This window comes from Protopterus annectens, chromosome 11.part0 (assembly GCF_019279795.1).
Source record: "Protopterus annectens isolate FY-2018-M chromosome 11.part0, PAN1.0, whole genome shotgun sequence".
In the NCBI taxonomy this organism is placed as follows: Eukaryota; Metazoa; Chordata; order Ceratodontiformes; family Protopteridae; genus Protopterus; species Protopterus annectens.
The window spans coordinates 360,662,650-360,682,970 of record NC_056745.1 but is presented as its reverse complement, the minus strand read 5'-3'; the positions used below and the strand labels follow the sequence as shown (position 1 = coordinate 360,682,970).

The 20,321-nt window shown below is 40.2% G+C and overlaps 1 protein-coding gene across 1 annotated transcript in view; it reads right to left on the bottom strand.

Annotated features, from left to right (window-relative positions):
- ATP2B1 (ATPase plasma membrane Ca2+ transporting 1) overlaps positions 1-20,321 on the bottom strand; it is a gene marked incomplete in the record, with an annotated part of 2,275,481 nt that overhangs the window by 685,116 nt on the left and 1,570,044 nt on the right. Inside the window, 1 exon segment of the mRNA XM_044087859.1 lies at positions 4,794-4,900. Coding sequence (XP_043943794.1) covers positions 4,794-4,900 — 107 coding nt within the window.

Below are 20,321 nucleotides of genomic sequence, written 5' to 3'. Positions count from 1 at the left end.
TTAGAAGAATATAGAAGAGGGAACAGATCAATAAAAATACTAAGAAAGATGGACGTGATAAAATCAATGCACAGTATTAGAACAGACCAGGATCTATCATGCACTATCACAAATAACCAACCAAATGGAGATAACAGTGCCAAAGTAACAACTCAAAAAATGTAAAACAGCACTGAAGGAGGCAAAACAGTCACCAGGCATCCAACCGTTGATAACTATTTATTAAATAAAAAGCTTATTAACGCATGTTATGTGAATTTGTTTGTTTTTTAATGAATTTTGTATATATTTATTAGTAATAAATCCACAGCTATACACATATTTTTAGCATTATAAATTTTTAGTTTTGATTTGTAATATAAAATCCACATCTATACACATATATATTTTTAGCATTATAAATTTTTTTAGTTTGATTTGTAATATAGTTATCCTGCCTCACTAGAATATGTATCATTGACTGCGGTGGTGGTGCTGCGGTAGCGTTGTCACCTCACAGTTAGACGTTGCCCGTTCGATTCTCAGTTAGAGCGTCTTCTGTGTGGCGACGTGTGAATGGGCGTTCCTTCGTTGAAGGTTGTGCGTTAGGCCCGGCAAGCCAGCACGTAAAACTCTACTGCCAATCATTAGCAGACCGGAGTTCCGCTGTGGCGACCCCTAACCGGGAAAAGCCGAAAGACACAAACTAGAATATGTATCCTTGGTTAGAAATGAAAGGTTTGCTTGTTTTGCACATTTTGCCACTTGATGGCACTGTCGTCTATGGAATGTTATATATAAAATTGTACTTGTATATGGTTGATGCATTTATTCTTTATAAGATGTTTTGAACTATCAATTTAATGATTTTATTATAGGAATGAATGTAAAAATCTGAGTTTTTTTTTAAAATACAGCCTTGATATATGGTTAAGGGTTGAAATTTGGGTCTGCAAAGTTAATGTTTACATGTTAATGAGATTTTTATTCTGAGTTATTCCTATTGGATATTTTAAATGGGATGGGAGTATAAATAGTGATGCTTGTACTATTTTGTGTTTGTCTGATGAAGTCTGAACTGGGAGATGAAAAACATGGTAATTCATTACGTGTTTTATTTAATAAATAGTTATTATCAATGGTTGGATGCCTGGTGACTGTTTTGCCTCCTTCAGTACTATCACAAATAAACTAAAAATTTCAGCACAGGTGGAAAAACTAGGAAGATACGCAGATAAATATAAAGGAAAATTACAAAATAAGCAATTTACTGATAACACAAAAAAGTTTGAGAAAGAACTGAAAGACCTCCAAAAAAAGAAGAAAGCAATACATTTTGGAGGAGTATCTATGAAGATCCTGTGGAACATAACGAGGATGATAAATGGATAGAAGAATAAGAAGTTTAAAGATACAGGATATGAAATGGGATGAAGTAACAGTCAGAGAGATTGAATCAAAGTTAAGAAAAGCCTTTAACTGAAAAACCCCAGGCCCAGATGCAGTACCTAACTTTTGGTTAAAAGTATTAACATCTTTGCAGGAAGATTTAGCCACGAGTAAGAACTACTAATATGCGTATCCCAAACACACACCATCCTGGATAACAAAAGGAAAAACAATGCCCATACTTTAAAGTGAACCGGCAAGCTACCCTAAAAATTATTGACCAATAACTTGCCTTCTGACGACATATAAACTACACACAGGAATTGATGCCTGACAAGAGTTTATAGTCATTTAGAAGAAAACTCAATTATAGCAGTAAAATAAAAGGGCAATAAAAGAAAGTCATATGGAGCAAAGAATAATTTGTTGTTAAATAAAGTCATAGTGGAGAACTGTAAAAAGGGCAAGAATTTAAGTATGGCATGGATTGACTACAAAAAAGAATTTGATAGTATCCTACATTCATGGATAAAAGAGTGCTTAAAAATGTATAAGATATCCCCTACACTGACTGACTACATTGCAGTAAGCATGAAACAGTGACAGACCACTTTGCAATTAAGTCACAATAAAGGAGAAATTATTATCCCAGGGATAAAAATTCAAAGGGGGATATTCCAGGGTAACTGTCACCACTGGTATTCTGCCGTGCCCTAAACCCATTAAGCTGTTTACTTAGCCTAGGCCATGGCTATAATTTGGCTCCTAGAAAACAACGAAGTGTAAAGATCTCTCATCTTTTTTTTGTCGATGATTTAAAACTGTATAGCTCATCAGATGAGGAACTGAAAGCACAACTGCAAGTTGTCAAAACTTTTTCAGATTATATAAATGACATTTGGTCTTGATAAATGTGCAAAAGCAACCTTTAAAGCAGGAAAACTGCAGCACCAAGAAAACATCAGTTTGAGACAAGAATGTGATATAAAAACTTGTGCAAGACGGAGTGTATAAAAATTTGGGAAATGATGAAGGATCACAATAAAACATGAACAAATGCAAAGAAAACTTGGTAAGGAATACTTTGGAAGACTCAAATTAATCCTGAAAACAGCGTTGACATCTAGGAACAAAATTCAAGCTATAAACTAATTTGCTTTTCTGGTCCTAACTTACAGTTTTGGAGTGAGTGAATGGCCCCCAAAATGTGTTGGACATATTAGCTAGGAAAATAAGAAGGATGGTTCATGCTCACCATATGATTTATAAAATTCGATGCATACTAAGATTATATATTTTCTGTTCTGAAGGAGGGATGGGCCTCCTTGAAATTGACTACATGTACAGATCTGCAATAACGGGACTCCACACATTATCTGCTGACTTCACAAGACCCAAATGTAGTGAAAATTTTGAAACATGAGAATAAATCTAAGATGAGTTCTCTGCTTAATCTAGCAGAAGCATATCAGCATCAAACAGAAATGGAAATCAAACCAAATGTAGATAAAAATCAGGCAGCAACTGAATGGGGTCGATATTAAATGTTAGAAGTCTGAAAACTCTGAATCTCATATGATCGACATCATATGAGCGAAGTTTTCAAACATCAAACGTTTCAATGGAGACGCCGTAAGGAATTCTTCCCTTCACACAATGTAGTGCAATCTCAGAGTTTGTATATTTAAATAGCGGGGGTGGGGTGCAGGGGGGGCTTGCCCCCCTGCACAGAGCATTCAGGTAGGTTATTTTGTTTTTACTTTGTTTACATTTTAAGTTCGATGTTTGAAAACTTCGCTCATATGGAGTCGACCATATGAGATTCAAAGTTTTCAGAATTCAAACTTATAATATAGACCCACTGAATGTGCCAAAAAGAAAAAAAAAAAAAAGAAAGAATATAAGGTGAAGGACCAGATGAGAAGGCAAGAAATGTGGAAAAATGCACAAATATTGTTGCAAATATAGAAAACTTCTGGAAGAACCTCATGTTGATGAGGATCAAATGCAGGAATGGTTAAGGATAGGCGAATTCAAACCAAGAGATGAAAGGATAATATTGGGGGCCGAAGGTAAGTCCACTGAACATGTGGGAGAAACAGACAAAAGTGAATTGGAAACAGTTGCACATCTCATTGCTGGTTGTGACATACTAATGGCAGAAGGACTGTATACTGAAAGGAATAATAATGTAGCAAGATTGTGAAAACATGACAGTATTGAAGTGGCTGAAAAACACTGGAAACACAAGCTACAAAGCATCACAGAAAATGATGAAGTCTACATCATATGAGATCACTCATTATCAACAGTTCAAAAGATAGATGCTAGAAAACCAGATACAGCTATCCATGAAAAGAAGACAAAAGTAGCATTGATCAATGAAATTGCCACACACATAGTGACTGCTGTGTCGTGCGTACAAGAGAGACACAAAGTCATAAAATATCAGGATTTGCGGGCAGAAATGAGAGCAATGTGGAAGAAAGATACCCAGACAGTTCCAATAGTAGTAGGAGCAATGGGTCTTATAAAAAAGAATCTACAATTGTATTTAGATATGTTACCAATACATGTAACCCCATACGAATTGCAGGAGGAGTTATTACTGGGCACATTGTGGGTACTGCGAAGAACACTTATGGCTGAAATCAAAGACTGAAACGATACTAATTTCATGAACTTTACTCGTACTTTGACTTAGGAACGGGGTCTACTCCCGTCATGGTATTAAAAACCCGAAAGACTTGGAGAAATTAAAAGAAAGAGAGACAGCATCACTGTATCAGTCAGTAGTGCTGGCTACATTGTGGTGAAGGGGGCAGCTGCCCCAGCCTCAAAGTGTTAAGCAAGTTCAGCACATGACGATTGGTCTTAAGTGTACCACCGGCTTTCAGAAATGAAAGCTGGTATTGCATTTGTGATCTAAACTGAAGTGCATTAGTGCTCCATGTGTGTATAAACTGTAGCAGCTGCTTGTTTCAAATGTGATGAGCAGTTTATTACAATTTAAAAAGTCAGAAGAGTTGAGGAGTGTAGATACTGTTCTGGCTTGCTCCTCATCTCTATATTTAGGAGAATAGATAGATAAAACATATATCAGGTGACGTGGCTTGCTTTCTACATAAGAGCGCCAAGCTCAGGGAAGGGTCCTTTTTTTTGCTCCTCCAAGCTCAGTGAAGGGACCTTTAAGATGAGGGAGGTACCAGATAAGGATAGGGCACTGGATGCCAAAACAGATGGTTATAATCTCTGGTATAAGTTACTATCATGAATGCCCGTTCTAATACAAACACAGCATACAAAAATCAAAGTCAAGACAATTAGTTCACCTAAATGTATGGCAATATCCACTTTTAATTTCATGAAACAATGGAAACTCTACACAGCAAAAGGAATAAAAATATTTCACAAGCATTGAATACCATAGCAAATCCAACATCAGCCTTCTTTAGTGCAGGGCCATCATTTGTGCCATCACCAGTTACGGCTACAACCTGCCTTTGTTCATAGATGGTGCTGTCAATAATACCTAGAATCAAGAAACAACAGTATTACTTTTGTCTGCTTTTAAAAATGCAAAGCAGATATCAAGAGGCTGTTGGTAAACTGTCCTATTCTGTGGTACTCAATTTGTTGATTTTTTTTTTAATTCTACCGAATAATCAGATTAGCTCAAGAGGCTGTTGGTAAATTGTTCTATTTTGTGGTTCTTTACTTCTCAACTTTTTAAAATTCTGTTGAAAGACCAATAAGTGAACTTACAAAAAGGAGGGAAAAAAATCATCTTCAAAATAAAATTATGGAAATGCAGAAATGTAGCAGCTTGTCACAAGGTTCAAAGGGGGTGGGAGAAAATATGAATCACAACTTTTAAAATCTTTCTGTACAGCTGAGAACGACAACCTTTTCCATTTAGTTAAGTAGGATTATGGGATACTGGCCCTTTTAGCCTCCCTGATGACTTTTAACATGCCCTCTGAAAACTGGTGCTAAAGAATAATAAGGCCTTACAATTCATGCTTTCAATGTGTGTGTGCTGAGGTTTGAGTGAACCAATGATCTCTTGAGTTTGCTCAAGAGGTTCACATGCAAAAGGTAAAATTAATGGGTGTTCCCCTTACCACATCCAAAAAAAAAAGGGAGAACCAATGTTGGGTCATCCAGAAGTATGCTACCAACACTTTAGCCACAGGAATAAACCTGTTCAGCTGAAAGAGTCTGTGTCCACTGTCACCTCCTCGCACAGTACTCTGAAGCAGAATTTCTTTAGTTGTATGTTGATTGGAGAAGCAAAATATTTATTCTTACTACACACTAAAATTCCACAGAACTGCTCCAGCAGATTGGCCCTGTGCCATTATAATGTAATAAGTACAGTAATTTAAAAATTTAGCTCAAAAGGGAACATGTGAGCTGAAAAGTACTTCACTAAAACATTGACATAAAAACAATAAAAACAAGGAAAACAAAACCACTGCACAGCACCACAGCACGAAAACACTTCCAAATGAAAATGCTTCAATGAATATCCTTAAGAAAAGATTTTTATTGTAGAAGGTGAGCGCTTTCGCAATTATCCAAACCACTTCATCAGACCATAAAAAATGACTACTAAACAAACATTTATATTTCAACCTTAAATGGAACATTATAAAACTTTTAATCCATGTTTATATTTTGTGCGCATTTTATTTTTATATGTCTGCCTAGTGTTGTGAGGATTGAGCAGGTGCATTTTCATTTGGAAGTGTTTTTGTGCTGTGGTACTGTGCAGTGGTTTTGTTTTCCTTGTTTCTGCTTATTTGGTGCTCCAAGGCACAGCTTTAACATCATAGGTTCCTGTTTTTTCCTTTGGTAATGTAAAAACAATACACATCCTTTCTCAATTATTACTTTCTCAAGTTTTTGAGTCACATTCAAAAAGATGTCTCTGCCTAATAACCATTTGCAGAACCAAAAGGCAAAAGCAAACCACAAAATGTGAAAAATCTGGCTGATCAGGTTCCAAAAAGCACAAAAATCCAAAGCATGATGATGTAAAACAAAGGTTTTTAATGTAGAAAAAATATAAAAGATGTAAGCGCTTTCGTTTAAAACAGTGTAAACTTCTTCAAACAAAGCTGTAGGACAAGGTAAACATTTAAATAATGCACAGATGCATCTAATTGGGCACAGGGAAACAACTAGCACAAACCTGACATAAAAATTAACCCTTTAGTCTCACAATTCATACTGTTGAATGTGTGTTTACACTGTTTTAAACAAAAGCACTTACATCTTTTATATTTTTGTACGTTAAAAACTTTTGTTTTACATCATTGTGCTTTGGATTTTGTGCTTGTTGGAACCTGATCTGCCAGACTTTTCACATTTTGTAATAACCATTTGTGGTGGAAGCTTTTTATTAAAGCAAATTATTTCCCTTCTTCCCATTCCATGATGGTAAAGAGAGGAACAGTTTTTAATAATTCACCACTTCTCTCTAAACAAACTGGATTCACAAATCTTACTGGAGTTACTGTAGGATCTTTGAAATAGAGGTAAAGAAATGAAAGTTATGCACTTTCCATAATGCTAGATCCTTTCATTCAGGTCTATCCCAAACATATGGGTCTTCGAGCCACGTCGGATCCTACCCTGCATCATAATTTCTCCAGCCTCGAGCCCCCTCAAGAATTTCCCTCAAATGATGCATCTATTCCCCTAGTTACCAAAGATCTTGACTGACACCTCAAGCTCTAGCTGTCATTATGGTACTAGAGAGCAAAATTCCAATAGTGAATTAAACAGTCCTTTAAGTCTTACAACAGAAGGAAGGGATGGTGGGAGGCTTGGTGTATCAGATGGACACAAATGAAACATTTAGCATTACGGTAAGTACATAACTTTATATTCTATTCATCAGTCCACCCCATCTGACACTTGGGTCAGATTCCCAATCTAGAAATTTCCTGGGTGGCCTCATGACAGGAGACCTTTTAGGATGGTCGCTCCAAAGGAAGCTCAGGCCTTTGAAAAGTAGTCCAGCTTATAACTAATAAAGGTATGCATGGATGACCAAATAGCAGCGTCACAAATGACACTTACTGAAGAAGACAAAGTTGAAGAGCTAACTACAGCCCTTGTGGAATACTGCACATAGCATACAAAAGGCAATATTTTATTTTGATTAGTGTAAATTAAGGTGATGCAACCTGACAGCCATCTAGACAGATAAACTTCTGACACTTTGTCCCAATGGAAATGAAGAGTACTCTCTCTATTCTGAAGGATTTAGTTATGTGAAGATAGAAATGCAACTGTCTGTGAACATCTACAGTATGAAAATGTATCCGCCTTTGAGTAATTTGGAAAAAACACTTGTAAATAGAGTGATTGAGGTAAGTTTGTTTCTTCAACCACTTTAGGAATAAAGAAGGGTTAGTTCTTAGTGATACACTATCCTCATGCAAAAGTATAAATGACAGAGATGAAAATAAAGCTTGTAGTTCAAAGATTCTTCTGGCTGATGTGATGGCTACTAAGAAAATTATGTTCCAGGAAAGAAATTTCAGATGTGCTATAGACACTGGCTCAAAGGGAGGTTTAGTTAAAGCTTTTGGCAACGAAGTTTAAATCCAGTGTGGAAGTGGATTGCTGATTAGGGGTCTGAGTAAAAATACACCTTTACTCCTTTGCATAACTTGTTTGCTTCAAGAGAATGATCTCCTTAAACCACATGGAAATTTGAGATTGTTGCTAGTTGAACCTTGATTGTAGAGTGACTAGAACCAGACTGGAAAATGGACGATAAGAAATGGAGGATAAATCGTTAAATAGAACATCCCTCAGTGGTTCACCCTGTGTGGGGATTAGGCCAAAATAGCTGCTGCATTTGTTGTTAGGAAAGACTCAAAAAGATTGCAGCAAGTCTGGCTTGACAGGCGGAAAATTATTTCCATCACATTCTTGCTGAGAGACCACTCGAGGTAGAAGAATGCACCTGCTCAGCTTGTCTGCTATCAAGTTGGACTTCCCCAGAATGTGCATTGCTATAAGAAAGCAGTTGGATGCGCTCACCCATTGCCACATCCTGAGCACTTCTCAGCAAAAGGGGTAAGATCTGGTCCCTCCTTGTTTGAAGGAACAAACCAATGACATACTGTCCATTTGAACTGCAATTGTCCCAGAGGGGAGAGCATCATGAAGGGCCTGCAACACTAAAACACTGCTGTCATCTCTAGGACATTGACATGGCAGCTGGCCTCTTCAGGGGAATCTGCTTTGGATGGTTTTCCCCAGATAATGCCCCCTCCACCCCATCTGGGAAGCGTCCATGTTCACGACAGCCTTGGGCTGAGGGGGAATGAATGGACGACCTTGTAGAACCTGATCTGACTGAACCCACCACCTGAGATCTCTTTTGAGTGCGTGGGTGATTTGTACTGGAGTCGACATGGGTTGTTAGAGCATCAACCACTGTGTTAACATCCACTGTAAAATCCTCATGTGAAATCTGGCTAACAGTTCTAGAGTTACAGCCACTGCCACTGAACCCAGAGATTACTGCAGATTATCTTGCTGACCTGTGATCTTATTGTTTGAACTCTAGGGAGGTAGTGATGCTATGGATGATTTTGTGTTAAGAAGTGCTCCTATGAATTCTAAACCTTTATTTGGCTCTAGGTGAGATTTTTCGTAGTTTATGGTCATCCCATGAAGAGAACATGCCTGGAGAACCTGGCTGCCTGTTTTTAACAGTTGATGCCTGGTCAGGCTGGAAGTGAGCACAGTTGCCTAGATATGGGAAGCACCTGGAATCTCTGCAGTTTCAAAGTCAGCTGCAACTACTGCCATGCAATTGGTAAATACCCTGTGGGCTGTGGTGAGACCAAAGGCCAGAACTCTGAACTGGTAATGACTGGCTCCCAGCCAGAAGAGTAAGTACCTTCTGAATTGTCTTTTCAGATTTATGTGATAGCACGCATCCTGAAGACCCTTTAAGCATCAGTTATCCTTGCCCAGATGACTTGTCCAATACACTGAGATGAAAAATGTCTCCAGTTCCTTGTTTTCTTTGGCACTAAAGTTCTGGATTCTATCTGGTCTGGCGGGACCTCTTGGATGACTCTTTTTTCTAGCAGCCTTTGTACCTGAATTGCTGCTTGTTACCTCTGACTGGGTGGAACCATCGGGGATTTTTCTTGTAGTTGGAGGAGGAAGGAAAGGAAAAGTGGTATTATATAACCTCTGGAAATGATCATCTGCACCCAAGTATCTGTTATTTTTAGCTAGGCTCTCTGGTGCAGGGAAAGTCGACCCCAATTGCCTCCAGAAGATGGCAACTGGGCCTCCTTTCAGGAATGTTGGAAGGGTCTGCCAAAGAAAAAACTATGGACCCTTGGTTTTGTGGGCCACCTCTGCCACAGGGGCAGTGTATACTATTGGAATTCCCCCCTCTACCCTGGGGGAACTACCTCTGTGTCTGTCCTGGGAAGGTCCCTGGAACTTTTTGACCACATTTTTCCACTACCTCGTTGACTCCTGGAAAAGGGTCTTTGAGGGGTGGAAAAATGCACACCCATGGCAGATAGGGTCTTTCCATCCTTTTCACACGTGGATAATGTATCTTTTACCTTGGGGGCAAACAAAGACATGCCGCAAAAAGAAGAATTGATGAACGAAGGCTTGAAGAGCTCCGTAAAATCACATAAGTGCATCCAGATGTGCCACTTATGGAAACGCCTGAACCCACTGCCCCTGAAGTTCCTTCAGCTATGTTTGAAATGAGCTTCATGGAAGAATTGGAAAGCGATTGCAGGGTAGCCAACTGAGAAGTTAGATGCTTGCACTTCTTCAGAAATAGATCCAGAGAGGGTGTCGAATTTCTTAATGAGGTCTCTCTGTAACCTGGTGAACTGTGCCAGAGAGCTCGGTGACCTTAAAGCGAAAGGTCGCTGAAGCATAGACATCCTGAAGAGCCTGTAACACTAGGAGAACCACCCCAATTTCCAAGATGTTGATGTGAAGTTTGGCCTCTAAATTGGACCATGTACTTTGGCTCATTTTACCTTTGAACCCCGCCACCCCCCCACCAAAGGGAGGTGTCTGTGGTTATTATTGCTATTGGTGGATCTGTATGAAAAGATCGTCCTTGTGATAATGAAGGACAAGTAACCCACCACCTGACGTGTTGTCTGCAAATTCTTGTGAGTTGGATCCTGGCATGTAAAGGATCAAATTTCTGAGGGCACTGAACTGTTAGCACTTACTGAAAAATCCTTATGTGGTAAACAAGCCATCGGAACCATTACAAATGAGGAAGCCATGATGCCTAAAGGGCACAGTATTAATCTTGCTGGGGGTGGGGGTGGGGATGATGCATTACCTTTATGGCCATTTGGTGCAATGAACAAACTCTGTGTTAAGGGACATTAATTTGCAGAGTAGTTATCTAGGTGGCATCTGATAAATTCTATCAATTGTGATTAAAGCAACTGACATTTTTAAAAATTCTTTGGTATATCTAGTTCCTGTAAGCATTGGAGGAGGAGGTCCAGATGGTGTACCAGAAGATGCCTGAATGTAGCAAATAAGAGCCAATCGTCTAGGTATGGAAAGACTTGGATCCAAACTGTGCGCAAGTGTGCCACTACCACTGCTATTACCTTGAACACCCTCAAGGCTGTGGTGAGATCAAAAGGCAGGGCTCTGAAGTGGAAGTGATTGGCACCCTGCCAGAAACGGAGAATTCCTTCTCTATTTTCAATTGTGTCCTGGAGATCTATTGAGCATATCCAATTGTCCTTCCTCAAAAGAGGCAATATGGACAGAATTGTGACCATCTGAAATTTTGTCTGTCTTACAAACTGGTTGAGAAGGCAGAGATCCAAAATGGGTCTAAGGTCCTCAGCTTTCTTTGGAACTAAAGAACCTTAAGAAGACTCCAGATCCTAATTGGTCTTTGGGGATCTGTTGGATGGCTTTTTTCTAGCAGGTTGAAAATGTACACTGCTGCTGCTGGTTCCCACCGACTGGCAGGAATGTCAGGAATCACTTTCTTCTTTCTGGGATGACAAGAAAAGAGAATGGAATATTCTTTTGAAATTATATTTTGTACCCATTTGTCTCTTATTAAATCTTGCCAAGCTTGGGGGGTGCAGAGATAAGGATGCCCTTGACTGCCTTCAGAGTGCAACAGTTGGGCAACCCTTCAGGGACACTGATAGGGGCTCTCGGTAAAGGGAGAGATGAAAAGTCAGCAAGCAAAAAAGAGTAGTAGTGCTGAAGTTGAATTCATCCTCAATCAAGTCTTGGTGAGTACCTTCATGAGGTGGACCCTGTTTTTCACAAAATCTCACCAAGGAGACACTGATATATAGACTGCATTTACATAGCATATATAATGGACAGAAGTAAGTCAAAAACAAAAAAAGACAGCCGGGAGCACAAGTCCCAGGATAGAAAAAGTGCCCAATCCTGGTAGGCATACTGGTGCCAGGACTGTAAAAAATAACAGTGTAGAATTCTCAAAATCTGGAAATATTCCTACAATGGGGCCAGGTCAGGCCCAAGGGGAGGATGGCCCCCTTGTTGTAAAAAGAAGTAGCAGTCCACAAAAATCACAAAAACTGATAGGCCAAAGAGGAGCCATAAAGAAGGAGGGTGGACTACTGAGGATAAGAAAGAAATTATGTATTGTTATTATTATGCAAAAAGCCCAGAATTACCAGACAGAGGATATATAAAGAGACTAAGAGATAAATTAGAGGAAAGAAAAATACTTCAAGAAAAACTGTCAGAAGCTTCAAATAAAAAATTTGCGTTCATTAATACAACAGATTTTTGAAAAAAAGTATATAGATCAAGAAACTTTGATCTGTTTGGAAAAAGAAGCATCTGAGGAAGTGCGAAAATGTAAACAAAACCTAGACATTTTTGAAAAGTATAAAAAAGAAATGTGGACATGGGAAAGAAAGAGATTTGATATGGTGCAATATTTATGCAAAGGAGAAAACCAAGTTAATTAATATAGAGAAAGCAGCCACAAAGATATTCGAAGAGAAATACAGGCAAAGACATCCAGATATGGAAAATTTCACAATAAAAAAATTAATTTCACAAAGATGGAATGTGGAAAAGAAGATTAGTAAAGGAGAAGCTAAAGAATTAGAAGTTGAAGTTATGGAGCATCTGCGGAGTGAAGGATTTAATGTAGAAAGTCTAACATAGACTACATCACAGCATGATGGAGTGAGTCCCCAAAAAAGGAGAAGCAGGAAGATCAGGAGACATGTGAAGAAGAAATATGGACATGGGAAGGGAAAAGAGATTTAATATGGTCCAATATTTATGCCAAAGCGAAAGCAAAACTAACCAATGCAAAAAGAGCAGCACCAAAGATATTTGAAGAGAAATACAGACAAAGGAATCCCGATATGGAAAACTTTACAATACAAAAAATAAGAAGACAAAGAGGAAAAGGAGATCAGCAATGGATAATTTAAAGAAATAGAAATTGAGATTATGGAGCACCTGCAAAGTGAAGGATTCAGTGTAGAAAATCACCACAACAGGATAGAGCAATGGATATCCAAATTAAGGGGAAACCAGTGGAACATGAAGCAATTGGACAGGAAGCCAGTATAAACATTCACTTAAAGCTAGACAACAAGGGAAAGTACAGGGGACTGCGGAAACTCTGATGTACTCAATGTTGAGGAGTGATAGGCCAGTGAGTTCCCATATGACAGAGCAATGGATGGCACAGGATGAAAATTAAGAGAATGTGCCACAGGAAGATGCTATAGACCTTTCTATAGAAAGCCCACAGGAAATGGAAAATAAGGGATGTGCCCTCAGTCTGGAAGAAAATGAACTAAGGGAAGACCCACTGATTTAATGGACATAGACTGCAGAAGGTCAATAAAACCCCAAAAGCCAGAAGTCTGATAAAACAAATGAACACAGTAATTAGCACTGTCCATGGAAAGCTATGCGATATAACAGAAGTAAACAGGATATGTTAATGTGCAGCTAAATTAATAACTGATAAAAGTTCTACCACAAGAGCACAAGGTAGTGAGGCAAAGGAAGGGGAGAAATAGAATACCATCACAGAAGTATCGACTAGAGAAAAAAATAAAGGAATTAAGACAAGAAGTGTCACTGTTATAAGATTATAGAAGAGGGAATAGCTCAACAAAAATACTAAAAGAAAGATGTAATAGAAGTAGTGTGCAGTATTACAACAGACCAGAATCTATCATACACTAACGCAAATAATAAATTAAAAATTTTAGCATAGGCGGAAAAACTTAGAAGATACACAGATAAATATAAAGGAAAATTACAAAATAGGTAATTTAGTGATGACCCAAAAAAGTTTTAGGGAGAATTGGGAAACAAGGTAAAAGGAACTGGAAGACCACCAAAAAAAAAAAGAAGAAATAGATGCATTTTGGAGAAGTATCCATGAAGATCCTGTGGAACACAACAAAAATGCTAAATGGATAAAAGAAGTAAAAGAAAGAATAAGAAGTTTAAAGGTACAGGGTATGAAATGGGATAAAGTAACAACCAGAGTGATTGAAACAAAGTTAAGAAAAGCCTCTAACTGGAAAACCCCAGGCCCAGATGCAGTGCCTAACTTTTGGTTAAAAGTATTAACATCTTTTCATGAAGACCTAGCAATGAGTAAGGGCTATTTATATGCACACCGCGGACAGACACCAATCTGCCTAACAGGTAAAACAATGCTCCTACTTAAAAGTGAACCTGCAAGCTACCCCAAAAATTATAGACCAATAACTTGCCTTACCACGACGTATAAACTATACACGGAAATTGATGCTGTCAGAGTTTATAGTCATTTAGAAGAAAACTCAATTATGGCAGTAGAACAACAGGGCAATAAAGGAAAGTCATATGGAACAAAGGATCATTTATTGTTAAATAAAGTCATAGTGGAGAACTGTAAAAAGGGGAATAATCTAAGTATGGCATGGATTGACTATAAAAAGTATTTGATAGCATACCACATTCATGGATAAAGGAGTGCTTAAGAATGTATAAGATACATCCTACACTGATCAACTATGTTACAGTGACCATGAAACAATGGCAGACCACTTGGCAATTAAACCATGATAAAGGACAAATTATTATCCCAGGGATAAAAAAAAATTAAAGGGGGATATTCCAGGGTGACTGTCACCATTGCTGTTCCCCCTTGCCCTTAATCCATTAAGCTGTTTATTAACAGGTTAAGCCATGGCTATGATTTGGCTCCTAAAAAACAGCGTCGTTTAAAGACTTCTCATCTTCTACCTGTCATAGATTTACAACTCTATAGCTCATCAGATGAAGAACTGAAAGCACAGCTGCAGGTTGTCAAAACTTTTTCAGATGATATTAGAATGTCATTTGGCTTTGATAAATGCGCAAAAGCAACCTTTAAAGCACGAAAGCTGCAACACCAGGAAAACATCAGATTGGGTCAAGAATGTGATATAAAAGAACTTGAGCAACAGGGAGTGTATAAATATTTGGGAATTGATGAAGGATCAGCAATAAAACATGAACAAATGTAAGTAAAACTTAGGAATATTTTAGAAGACTTAAATTAATCCTGAAAACAGCAATGACATCAAGAAACAAAATCCAAGTTATAAACCAATTTGCTCTTCCTGTCCTAACTTACAGTTTTGGAGTGATTGATTGGCCCCAAAACATGTTGGATAGATTAGATATTAAAACAAGAAGGATGCTTCATGCTCACCAAATGATCTATAAAAATCAGGGCATACCAACATTCTATATTCCCTGTTCGAAGGAGGGATGGGCCTCCTTGAAATTAATTACATGTACAGATCTGCAATCGTGGGACTCCACATATCTGCTGACCTCACGTGACCCAAACGTAGTGAAAGTTTTGAAACATGGAGAAAAAATAGTACAGTTTTGTACCTACCATAAATGTAGATGTCCGATAGACATGCAACTGCAGTCATAACATGTGGGTTTGTCCTGCCTCAGGCAGCCCTCGGTCGGCCGGATTCCAAAGTCTGGGTCCGACGTCGGCTGATGTCGCATTTCTCTCCGACGTCAGAGCGGCTGGAGTTTATAAGCATCAGCCGATGCCATTTTCTTCAGTGTTTCTTGCCCCAGATGCCAGGTGCCCTCCAAGGAAGGCTGTAATCAAATTGGAAGACAAAAACAGGATTCCAAACAAATACATGAGCAATAAAACAAATACACCATAACAGATATCCCCAGCTAAGAGTAAGGGGGATAGGAGTGGACTCTAAGCATAGAGGGGTATGGAGGGAGGGAAAACCCGACTGCAGTTGCATGTCTATCGGACATCTACATTTATGGTAGATACAAAACTGTACTATGTCCTTCAAGAATGCAACTGCAGTCATAACATGTGGGTAGAATACCATAGCTTAGCTGGGGGAGGAGGTATGCTCTAGGAAAGAGATGGTGTGGCAATCAAACCCTGCAGGACTGCCGAAGCAAAGCCTGCTCTGGATCTGGAATATAGAGGGAGATTGTAGTGTTTGGAGAATGTATGCACGGAGCTCCATGTAGCAGCTTCTAGAATGTCCTTTGTAGGCACCACTCTTAAAAATGCTGTAGAGGTGGCTGTAGCTCTGGTGGAATGTGGTCTGACATAGGCTGGAACAGTCTTTCCATGAAAGGAATAACAGAATCTGATGCAATGTCCAATCCATTTAGAAATAGTCTGTTTTGAAATTGCTTTTCCTTGGACTGCAGGGGCATAAGCTACAAAAAGCTGTTCAGACTTCCTACTGGCCTTGGTTCTGTCCAGGTAGTATCGAAGTTGTCTATGAATGTCCAAGGTATGCAAAAGTCTTTCCCCCTTATTCTCAGGATTGGGGAAGAAAGCAGGAAGATGAATGGCTTGATTTAGAGAAACCCTAGATACCACCTTTGGCATAAAGGAAGGGTTGGTCCTTAATGAAACCCTGTCTCTGTGGAAAATAATAAAGGGTGGTATTGCCATTAGGGCCTGTAGCTCAAACCCTTCTTGCTGAGGTAATTGCCAACAGGAAAGCTGTTTTCCATGAGAGAAATTGCAAGTCAACTGAAGCTGCTGGCTCAAAAGGAGGTATAGTCAGTTTTTCTAAGACAAAATTGAGGTCCCAGGCTGGCACTGGGGCCTTTCTTGGTGGCTTAATGTTCTTGATTCCCCTGAGGAATTGTCTTAGTAAGGGGTGAGAGAAAACAGGAGGATCAGTGTTGTATCTAGCTGAAATAGCAGATGCATGTATCTTTACTGAAGAATATGAAAGGCCGCTCTGTAACATATCTGCCAAATATTCCAAGATAAGTGGGATGTTCAGTAATGATGCATCATGTCCTTTGCTGGTATTCCAATTGCTGAATCTTTTCCACTTTGCTAAGTAGACCTTTCTGGTGGATGGTCTTCGAGCCTCTGTTAGTATCCGCTGAACTTCCTTGGAGAGAGATAAGCTGAACTTATTTATGGGATCTCCCAGGCTGTTAGCTGCAGTGTCTGAAAGTTTGGATGCAGTGTTTTGAAATTGTGTTGAGTCAAAAGTAGAGGCCACTGAGGGAGGGCCCACCTCCTGGTGTGACATATGCTCCGTAGTAGTGGGCACCAGTGTTGTCTTGGCCAATCCGGAGCTATTATGATTCCCTTGGGCTTCTCTGCTTTGGTCTTTAGTAATACTGAGGTCATCAGTGGCAGAGGTGGGAATGCATAGATTGCTAGGGAGTTCCAGTTGAATGAAAGGGCATCTATTTTCCAAGCCTTTGGATGGTATGTCCTTGTGCAATATTTTGGTAGAAGATGATTGAGGTGAGAGGCAAATAGGTCCACTTCTGGCTTGCCCCATGTCGAAGTGAGTTGTCTGAAAGCCATCGGATGTAACCTCCACTCGTGTGGATCTGTGAAATTCCTGCTTAGGCTGTCCGCCAACACATTGTCTTTTCCTGGAACAAACTGGGATTGTAACTGGATGTTTAGACTCAGTGATTTCTCCCAAAGCTGCATTGTCAGTCTGCAAAGGGGGTAAGAGTGGGTGCCCCCCTGCTTGTTTATGTACCACATCACAGTGGTGTTGTCTGTCCGTATCATTAAGTGGCCTTGCTGGAGTTGGTTTTGAAAAGCCTCGATAGCATGCATTACTGCCAGCATTTCCTTTTGGTTTATATGCAGATGTGTTTCCTTTGGAGACCATTGTCCTTGTATACACCTGCCTTCCATGTGTGCCCCCCCATCCAAGGTCTGAGGCGTCTGAGTCATGGTCTGTGTTATCTGTGGTTTTTTTGAATGACATACCTGTGTTTTCCTGGCTCACCGAGGCCCACCATAGGAATTCCTTTTGTAGGCATGGAATGAGTGGTATGATTGTCTCCAAGTTGTTGCTGTGTTGAGACCAAATGCTTTTTAGGTACCATTGAAGCTTTCTCATGTGTAGCTTTGCTAATGGAACCAGTAGAATGCAGGATGCCATGTAACCCAGGGCCTGTAGGAATCTCCTTGCAGTCATCTGGGTGAGTTTTGCTAAACCTTTGAAGTACTGAGTTAACTTCTCTTGCTTGTCTTCTGTCAGGTAAGCCATCTGAGAGGTTGTGTCTAGTTTGGCTCCTAAGAAGATTATTTGCTGGGATGGCAGCAGTCTTGACTTTTGGAAGTTGACTGTGTATCCCAGAGCTTGAAGTAATCGTATGACATAATCCAGGTTTTTTGTCAACATCAATTTGTCGTCCGCTTGTATGAGGCAGTCGTCCAGGTACGGGTAAATTTGTATACCCTGGAGCCTGCAATGAGCAATTACTGAAGCCAGGCATTTTGTAAACACTCTGGGCGCAGTAGATAAGCCAAATGGCAATGCTGAGAATTGATAATGTTCTGGCCCTGCAAGAAATCTGAGGTATCTTCTGCAGCTGTGTCTGATAGGGACATGCAGGTATGCCTCCTTGAGGTCCAGAGTAATCAGCCACGACTCCTTGCCCAGCATGGGAAGGAGTTGCTGTAGAGTCAGCATTTTGAACTTTGGTACTATGAGAAAGGTGTTTAATGCGGACAAGTCCAGTATTGGTCTCCATTGAGATTCTTTTCTTGGAACAAGGAACAGTCTTGAGTAAAACCCCTGTTCTTGTTCTTTTTGTGGAACTCTTTTTATTGCTTTCATTCGAGTCAGCAGAGTGATTTGCTTGACAGCCTCTGCCCTTTGATGTTGTGGTAGATTTGGCATGCCTTGTTTTCTTGGTAAGGTATGAAAATGAAACCTGTACCCTCGGTCTATAATGTCCAAAATCCATTTGTCCTTTGTCAGTCTGTGCCAGTTTTTTGCAAACAGAGATAATTTCCCGCCCAACGGAGCTTCTAGTTGTTCCCTGGTAGGCGATAGTAGAGGAAAGTCATTGAGTTTGTGGTTGTTGGGCAGGTGAAACCCCTGCGTCACTTCTTTGGTTTCCTGGCTGCCATTGTCATCCCCTGTAAGAGCCTCTGTATTGGCCTCTTCCTCGGCCACGTCTGTTCTTACCCCTTTGAAACTTTTCTGGATTAGGAAAGGACCAGTTTTTTGAAGGCCAATTCCTACTGAATCTGGGGGGTTGAACCTGGAGGAAATCCTTCATAGTTTGAACTGATTTTGCTTCTTCTTCGATGGTCTTTAAAACATCCTTAGCATTTGCACCAAAAAGCTTGTTCTTTTCCAAAGGTGCATCCAGAAGTTTTGCTTTTACATGATCTGGTAGAGGTAGGTTGATCTTTTAATCAAGCATGTCTACGCATCACTGCCCCTGTCATAGCTGCTCTAAATGAAGCTTCCAGTGCATCATATCCACACTGCAGGAAGTGATTGCGTACTTGCTGAGTGTTATGTACAGCTTCCTGCAAAGTCTTCCTGTCTAAAGGATCAGGAGAAGCGAATGTTTTTTGTAAATCTTCTAAGAGATAATCCTGGTATTGGAACATATGAAAAAGGCAATTTAAAGCTCTCATAGATAAGGTAGTGGATGTGTAAACCTTTTTACCCCATCTCTGTAATGACCTTGCTTCCCTGTTGGAGGGCAAAAGATTTTTTGAGGTGGAGGCTGAAACTCCTTTAGGCCCCTGTGAAATAGTTTCCAAATCAGCAGTATGGGCCCTGAATAAATGGGAATGAGTTTCTGGGACCCTGTAATACCTGTCTGGCTTGGCTGGAGCAGGAGGAAGAGAATCAGGGGTAGCACTAGAATCAGAATACAAATCATCCAGAACATCAAGTACAGGAGGAATAGCTAAGGGCCTGTGCTGAGGCTTCTTAAGGAAAGTCCTAAGGCGTTTCCTAGAATCAGAATATTCCTGACCCTGCCACTTGAAATGTTCCCTCATGGTGTGCAGAACTTCCCCAAAAGAAATATCCTCAGGAGGGGAGGCCGAAGGGATGGAATCTTCTGCATCCGAGTCCTCAAAGGTCTGGAAGAGCTCTTCCTGGCTATCAGAGTGGACAGAGCCCTCAGAGTCTTCATCTGAAGGAGAAGGGCCAGAGGGTTCAACCCGGGGCCTTTTATCAGGAGGAGGCTGGGATGTTCTCTCAGGATGGGCCTGTGAACCTCTAATCATGGAAATTAAATCAGCAGCCATGGACATAATTTGTGTCTCCGGAGTCGGCTGAGGTAAGGACTTGGAAGTAATATGCTTAGTTTTGCTGGCTGCCTTAGCCCTAGTGTAGGCCTTAATAGACATGGCCATAGGAGGCCTGGCAGCTCCACGTGCAGGAGTGACCTTGTCTACAGCAATGGTCTCAGGCATTTCCTCGGTTTCGGTATCCGGAGGAAAGTCTATAACTGGCGTCGGAGTAATGTCTGGAATCGGAGTCGTCGGTAATGCGGTGTCTTCGGTTCGGAGCGGTGGAGAGACAGTCTCAGAGGGAACCGGAGCACTCGCGCTAGGTTTTGGCGTGGAGTCGGTGGTAGACGCGGGCCAA